General features: G+C 34.3%; 1 protein-coding gene across 2 annotated transcripts in view; it reads left to right on the top strand.

The window, feature by feature from the left end:
• sxc (O-linked N-acetylglucosamine (GlcNAc) transferase sxc) overlaps positions 1-8,876 on the top strand; it is a 132,216-nt gene that overhangs the window by 41,253 nt on the left and 82,087 nt on the right. For both annotated transcript variants that reach the window (XM_017616407.1, XM_017616406.1), the window contains exon 6: positions 2,270-2,466. In XM_017616407.1, the coding sequence (XP_017471896.1) occupies positions 2,270-2,466 (197 nt within the window). The remainder of the gene's footprint in view (positions 1-2,269; positions 2,467-8,876) is intronic.

The following is an 8,876-nucleotide window of genomic DNA, read 5'->3' as shown; positions in this document are numbered from 1 at the left end:
TAAAGTAACCAAATTAGACGGATATGTTAATTTTTTAACCATTTGACCCTTTTTGGAGCGACATTTTTTCAATTTGAATCGCAATATCTCCACAACAAGAGTTTTCCCAGATATAAGCTATATACCAGATGAAAGCTAAGGTTTTGGGCTAGACTTGTGGAAACTTAGAATAAAATCGACTGACCAGTTTTTGAGAAAATGCCCGAAATCTCTATTTTCAGCAGCCCGATTTTTAGTTTTCAGGCGATAACGTTATAGCGTATTTATATTTTATAAACACAAAAGATAGCGTTAGATAGCTTGTTTGAAGACCCTTCTACTGATATCCACATCAATGACATGGACTGAGTAGTGCGGCCTCAGTGGTAGTTTAAAAAATTGCCTTTTTTCGAATTTCAGGCAGCAGCCACGCCCACACAGGCATACGAATCAAAACATCCTGGAACAAAACCTTCTTAGTTTTTTGTGTACTTTAATTCCTGAAAGTTTGAAAAAAAATTAAATGATGGTACGTACAGACGCCACATACATACCGAAGCATCTCGTAGTGGAGACACGAACCAAAACACATTTACCTCTATATCATTCCAACTAGTAGCCGGAACTTAATATATAAGGTATCGTTTGAAAGGTATTGGCCTATAGAATAACACTAAATATGTTGGGTGTGCCCACATGCCCCCTTAAACCGACAAAAGCAAAAAAACGTTTTTTGTTTCGCAACACTTTAGCCAAATTTTTAAGAATCCGGTTAATCGTTTACGAAGCTTGAATATATTTTCTGGACACACTCTACAAGACCAAACATGTCGATTGGACATCAAATTAATTTGAATGTATTTCACACAGAAAATTATGATTCGACATTATTTCTCGAATTAAAATTCAAAACGAATTGTGTAATGAATTCGCAAAAATTTATTAGGTTAAAGAAAATGTAGTACATCTTAATCAAAAATTCATCCTTCAAGACATTTACATAAAACATAAATGCAAAATTGCAAAAGGCTGTTGTGGAAATGGCCTTGGATTTGCAAATTTTATGCTTGCTGCCATGATAACCGTGTGCATTTTATTGTTGCGAATTTACAAATGTCACGAATATGCAAATATAAGAACATATGCACAAGATCGTGAACAGCCCTAATATTTCTTTATCAAAATAGTTTAAAGCTAAAGATGAAAACACAAATACAAATTTTAAATGCAAAGTGAAATATTGTGGGATATAGATCTCAAATAGGTTATAAATGAAAATAACGAAATAATCAGTTATAACGTAACGGTGTACATGTACATACATGTGCGAACATAAATATATATAAATATGGTCATAAATTGATAATATGTATGACGGTTTTACACGGTTCAAGCCATGGTGAAATTGTACCAGGTGAAGTAATAAGATCGAGAAGAAGGATTTATATTTATTTTACACTATGTTATTTGAAAATTGTCTTAAAAATTCTTTATACGATATTCGATTGACATAAAATAAATCGATATATCTGATTTATTACTTCGCTTGTTTATTGCACCATGGGTTAATGTTTGAATTCAATTCTGATATCGAAGAGACGGGGTGTGAGGAAAAGGGAAAGAGTACCGTCAAAAAAGTTTTTGGCTTTGCTTTTGACATTTTCGTTATTTCCCACGAAAAGAACGAACAACTTAAATTCAAAAAACTAAAGCAAGTCTAAAAGACAAAAGATAATGAACAAGAATTGCTTTCAAGTAGTTGAAACGTGTAAATCGGGTGTATGTACATAACTACGAATCAGAACAAAGGTAAGAGTCGGCTTGCGCTACTGGTTTTATGATCGGTAATATCATTTATTCAAAAGTTTGGGGTTTTCGTGTTTTTGTGTTTTGGGGATTTTATGTTTTGGGCATTATGTGACACTGTCTCCAAAAAAGAGTGGAGATTCCGTGTTTGGGCATTTCAATATTGAGGCTCTCCCTTGTGCTATCTTGCTGCACTAAAATCTCAATTTTTATAAAAAGTGGACTTAGCATGCTTGTACACTAAGCCAACGATTTGTTCGAATGCATTGTAAGTAAATGCATTTTGCACGCATACACGCAGGTGCAATAACTAAAGTTAAAAGCGAATAATCTGGCAATATAAGGATCTCCAAAAGTCGTTATTACAGTTCTCTGGTGTATATAAGTTACATATGTATGTTATATATGTTATGCTAAATGTAATTTTTGAATTTGTTTTTATCGTATATGATTATAAGAAATATCTAACCTAAACTCTTTTTAGGCTTGCTATTTAAAAGCAATTGAAACATGCCCAGGATTTGCTGTGGCTTGGAGTAATTTAGGATGTGTTTTTAATGCCCAAGGCGAAATTTGGTTGGCAATACATCACTTTGAAAAAGCTGTCACCTTGGACCCTAACTTTCTTGATGCCTATATCAATTTGGGAAATGTCCTTAAAGAAGCAAGAATATTTGACAGGTAAGACGAAGTGTAACTTATTGTCAACTAGTTTATGGCCATGTGTTTCACCCTACGTTTTATATACATATTACATACGTATATGTAAATTAAGTTAAATATTTTATACATTTTTATTTGTACTCTCCTTTTTCTTAATCTGTATAATTACAAACGAGTTAAGATACTTATAGTTCATTTCTACTAAGTCTTAACTGCTGTTTATGCCTATTGGAACAAGAAGATTACAACTCGAAGGGGGTAAATCCTCCTACTAAGTACAAGCAAACAAAAGGAGGAAAGCAAACACTAAGAAATAAACCTTGCCGCTCACCCTACGTTGAAATTCTTGGAACTTATCTGTTAACTGCAATTAAGCCTCTGCTGGAAATAAGCTATTAGGGAGGTTAAAATTATGGAATTTTAATATCGTGTGCTTGGTAGACGTCCTTATCGTAATACATATGAAACTACATAATATACATATAACTTTTCTGGTGGTTTCGTGCCCGTAATTTAATATTTCGAACTCTAATTCATTAATGCGATATTGATGAAGTAGCGCATGTCAGAGTTCTAGCTATATGCTTCCAGCGGTATGTGTCATCATAATTTGAGTTTATATGGGAGGTGCCAAGTTTCCTTTTCCATTAACTTACTTTTTTCTCTGCCAGTACGGTACTAAAATAAAAATTATATATGCTGTTTGAAATTTTCACTTGTATGCGGGAAAGCATGCTGCCTTTTCTAATACCTCCAGTTATCTTCGTACCTTGACGCACTTCTTTAGTAATAGATTAATTAGTTTTCATCCAATTTTAAAAATCACATACGTTTTAAAAATACGATCAAAATGATTTATGAATATACATATATATGTTGGGTCCTATGACTAAAAACGAAGGAATTGCTTTTTTTGATTGCAGACCTCTTACTTAAATAGGATCCACTGTTAGATGTAGAGCCGTTTTCTCATGTAGGTTTTAAAATTTATCTGCCCGTTAAACACAAATTTTGTTCTGACAATATCACCCCTATGTGTAATCCGTCGTAAATTCGATTTTGCTACGAATAGTAAAATTGATATGCTGAAATCCGCGTTGTCGTATCGTAGGCCATCTTCGAAATTCGTAATGTTGGTATACCTGAATCCAACGTAGATATCATTTATATGTATTTTTCGGAAATTTTGTACGAATAGCAACTCGTGTCAGAGCAAAACAAATTGTTTTAAAATATCAATGAAATAAAGTGTGTAAACGCAAAAATATGTATGTAAGTTGAAGTGTGAATAGAAAAAAAAATTATTATTAAATGTTTACAAAATTATCAGGTCGAAGATCACAACAAATCGCTCAAGGCTTTGTAAAAGGAGCTAAAGAGGATGTAGGCTAATTTTCGGAAAGCGTTGCAAGAATTAAAGCGGCACAATATCTAGTGAAATGGAGACCCTTAAAAGGAGGGAACTTGCATTTTGTCATTTATCCCTTCGCAGGGCGCACCGCGGCAAATAAGCAAAAATTGTAATTTGTGGTTTTCAAATACTAATTGTAGTAGCCGGCCACTGCCACTTAGTGACTTTGTAAGTTTTGAGATTCAGCATGGTCCACAGTTAGCTATTACTTGCTGCATTATATATTCAGTTGATATTTGTATGTGAAAGTTGGTGTCTAATATATGCGGATGAATTGCCGCGTCGCGCCCTTCCGTGTACCAAAAAAATTTTAATGTAACTCGCGAATTTTTTTAAAGATAGTTGAAAAAGTGAGTTTGTGATAAGGGTCTAAATCACATTATTTTTTAAGTATTCTGTCATATGTAATTTGAAAATTATAATGTGCGTGTACTTTGTGTACACATTGTAACTATTATGATATTCATTTTCTTAAGTTTTAGAAAAAAAGGATGTTTTTAAATAATGTATCCCTTGTCAAATTTGGTTCGGGGACAAACCGGTTTCGGCGTTTTGCCATCTTCAGTGTCATTTTCGTTCTTTCGGAAACAACAATAACAAAAAAGGAGATGTTTTTAAACTTATATAGAAGCGTACCAGCTACGCAACAAAAATTTAAACCAAGAATATTTTCCAGGAATAATAAGAAAAAAATTTGTTGTATTAATTGTAACAAAAATGTTTGCAGAAAACATTGCAAGCATATTTCACAATGTGTAGAATGTACCAACACCACTGTTGATGATGGCGCTTAAAAATTTAAAAAGTAAATGCTTATAATATGTTTCAGTATAAATACAAATCATTGAAATGATTTATTTGAGTGATTTTTCGATATAAATAAGAAAAAATGCAGTCAACCTTTGAGATACACCTTGCGGCTAAATTGCCGCGGCGAGCTCTCTCGTCTAACTTTCATAGCGCTCCCTCCGAAGGGTTAAGCTAAATGGATCAGAACAATCTCCTTTGTATATTAATGTAACTGTTAGCTGTTCTTCATTTTCACGTTTTTAGCTGGTAGTGCCGCTGATAGTTACAGTCGGATTACAGCATATAAATTTTCCAATTTTCGGAACGGAGCTACGAATTCGTAACTACGAACATTCGGATTACAGCAGTATGGGTTTGAAGGGCAGATAAATTTTAAAACCTACATGAGAAAACGGCACTTAGACTGTGAGGAGTTTCCATTCAGTAAATTTAAAAAGCTATTTTTCTTATGGAATACCACTTACTAATCTACATATATCAAAACCGATATACGCATTGCGCAATCTTTGAACGCTAATTTTCGAAAATTCAAAGTTAGCTACATATATTTTAGAGGGCGTGGAGTGTTTATTAAGCCTATGATTATAAAAATGATTACGGTGAAAAAACTAAGCTACAAATACATAGGTAGTTTCAGTTAAACTTCTAAATGACTGCCTATTAGCGGAAAATCCAATATTTAAAATCTTCGAGATTTTATTAAATTCAGTACGATCCCTCCATATTGAAGCTTGACCCCAGTGATAAGCTTTAGCAGAAGTAATAGAAAACGGCGGAAGTAAGGGCAAGACTCCGTTAGGGACCGATATGCTCAAGTAATTGCGGCCATTCATTGTACACGGTGTTCTTGAACCAGATTCAACTGAATCGGTCTAGAACGATGGAATTTCCAATTAGACTATTTTGGGTGGATGTTCCCGAGTCAGAATACGCGAAGCTCAAAATCGTGGTAAGTGCCNTGATATGCTCAAGTAATTGCGGCCATTCATTGCACACGGTGTTCTTGAACCAGATTCAACTGAATCGGTCTAGAACGATGGAATTTTCAATTAGACTATTTTGGGTGGATGTTCCCGAGTCAGAATACGCGAAGCTCAAAATCGTGGTAAGTGCCAATTTCAAAATGGTTGCTTTTTCGATTTTCAGCCGAAATTTTCGTATTTTTTATATTTATAAGGTGCTATATGAATGATTATTTATATTGACATATATACAAGTATGTATATTGTATACATGGGGTGTTTCCCCTGGGCGGGATATTTCCTTAAATTTAGTTGGAAGATAAAAATTATAAAATTTTGTAAAGTTGATAAATTTGATTGTTTAATAAAGGGTGAACACACCAAAACTGCGACACTTAGAAAATACTACCAGAAACAAACTAGCAGACTTTGAAATAATTTTTTTTTTGTATTATATAACTTGGAAGTTTAGANGAAGATAAAAATTATAAAATTTTGTAAAGTTGATAAATTTGATTGTTTAATAAAGGCTGAACACACCAAAACTGCGACACTTAGAAAATACTACCAGAAACAAACTAGCAGACTTTGAAATAATTTTTTTTTTGTATTATATAACTTGGAAGTTTAGATGTTATTAAAATGTTAAAATTTGCTCCATATGCAAATGATCGGTATTTTCATCGCACACGCGCCATCTTGTTCTGCACGACTGCATCATCGACTTTACGCGATGCGCACAACTACTTTGTTTTGCACTCTTCAATATTTTTCACTGTTTCACCTGTTTTCTTCAAGATTTCTTTGAAAATTGACCAATATTCCTCAATAGGACGTGGCTCTGGGCTATTGGGTGGATTGCAGTCATGAGGTACAAAATTGATGTTATTTGCATTATACCACGGCAATGTGTCCTTGGCATAGTGGCAGGTTCCCACGTCCGCCTAGAACAGTGGCCCACTCCTTATCTGTTGATAAATGACAGAAGACGCCTTTTGAGGCACTCATCCCGATAAACTTGATCATTCATTGTCCCGGATGGGAAAAAAGGGCTGCTCTTACGGGCACAGGATCAAATAGCTTGCCAAACCATGTGGTTTTTTGGAAATTTGGACTTCATTTTCAGCTTACAACTTTCAGGGGCATCTTGACGACTTGCAGCAGTATAAAAATCTTGACCTGCAATATATTTTGAATTTTTATAGCAATAGGTTTCATAGTCCAAAACAATGCAGTTGTATTTTTTAATTTAGAATTCATACAACTTCCGTATGCGGGATTTCGCTGTAACATTCTACTTTGCGCCTCGGTCTGGCGCTGTTTGAGCTGTAGAACCTTTCCGCTTTACCTTTTGTACGAAAAACTGCGATCTCCGTACGGATTTTGCAACATAACGCGACAAAATCTTCGGATCTCGCGAAAACGCACTGAGGACCTTCCGAGCACTGTTTTTATCACTTTGACCATGCTAACCCCCGCTCCCTGGTTTTCTCGTAAACGTCAGGCCTTATTTGTACCGATTAAGACCCTGCAAACTGTCGAATAGTGCACTCTTTAATTGTTAAGCAATTTTACGTGTACTTAAGGCCGGATCATTTATAAACTCGTGCAAAATGGTTTGTCTCGTTTCTAACTCGGTTGCCATTTTTAACTCAACTAGGAATCAAATTCAAATGAAATTTCTTCTACGTCCAACTAAGGTCATGTGGTCAGCTTATGGTATTTGAATTTCAAAATATTGAATTCGTTTTGGGTAAGTTATATGCTTCCCAAAGTGTCGCAGTTTTGGTGTGTTCACCCTTTAAATATTCACATAATATTCCAATAAATGCGAAGGCGCATGTCCACGTGCATATGCAAATGTGGTAAGGTCATTTCCGTGCTAGTCAAAATAACTGCCAATCTGGACTTATGTGAAACATAGAATGGTTCCGAAGTCAGATATGTCCCGAGCGTGAGCGTTAAAGAATCCATATGTTCATCAAACTTTTTTAACTCGAAATTGGAGAGCGATCTTCAAAGAGATTGAAGGTTATTGACAACAGGGAAAATCAAAAATGAAAGAAGTCGCGTTTCTTACATACAGTCCATCTGAGCTTAAAGGAACACATTTGACTAAGCTAACTCGAACTTTCTTTCTAGAATATTCTTTGATTGAAAAAGTTGTGGAACAAGTATTGGAAACGACGCGATATTCTGCCCAAACCCGAAATAAAATCTGCGTTTTGCTAATTTTAGTCCTGCAATTGCCACGCCCATTTCTAGGGGTTTGTCGCCTTAAAGAAAAATCTTGTCATACAAATATATCTGGATATCCGCAATAAAATTTTACTTTATGCAAAGACCCGATGTTTAACACCTTACCAAATATATCTTAACATAAGTTTTCGAAAAAAAAAAAATACAAAAAACTATTGATTCTCACAAAATAAACCATCTCGTCATAAAGAAAAATATTTTTAAAACAGTTCTTGAAAAACGCCTATTTTTTTGAGCCACGTTCTTTTATAGAGAATAAAGCAAGGATTACGGTGGTATAATTTTAAATCCATAATTTACTGGTCTTCACTATGCAAATAAACTTCAAAAATTTCAACTGTTCATACCTAAGTTAGATTTAGGACAATCTTGACCATATAGAAATGTTAAGCCCGTTTCTTAGCTTTAAAAAGACGTTAAGATGAAGTCTCAGCAGAACCTGAGATATAACGATTTGAAGAAGTACATGATTAGTCAGAATCACGAAAAAATGCAAACTTTGACAGATCATATATCCGAAGAAAAAAAGAAGAAAAAAATTCCTCGAACACGGGTTAGCTTATTTCATGTATAGAACATGACATAATTTTTTTTACGAAATCCGTCCGACTTAATCAAGAATGGCTCATATGTGTGAGCACAGACACAGAAAAATGAACGATAATTGAAGTTTATATTATTAAATCAAAAACCAACTATTAAAAGAATACCTATAAAGTAATTGTATAGTTACTTTTTTAAATAATATTAACTGACTTGTACAGTGCACTCGAGAAGACTGTTGCTGCTAGATGTGTTTTTTTTTTTTATTTAACGGCTTTTCTCAAACGTACGTGTTTTCGCTTGTAATAAAGAAACTGACTTTGAAAACAGATAAGATAGCCGTTATAATATATATATCCTCTCAAACGTCAAGCTGTGTGGCTGTACTTTATCATGCTCTGATTTTGGCTTTCTATTTGCTAAGTTTATTGTGCTAATTCTGA

The sequence above is a fragment of the Rhagoletis zephyria genome, unplaced genomic scaffold, assembly GCF_001687245.7.
Source record: "Rhagoletis zephyria isolate East Lansing unplaced genomic scaffold, Rhagoletis_zephyria_1.1 Rzeph_scaffold_01198, whole genome shotgun sequence".
Taxonomy (NCBI): Eukaryota; Metazoa; Arthropoda; class Insecta; order Diptera; family Tephritidae; genus Rhagoletis; species Rhagoletis zephyria.
The sequence above is the reverse complement of the archived record's forward strand: the minus strand, read 5'-3'. Positions and strand labels throughout refer to the sequence as shown.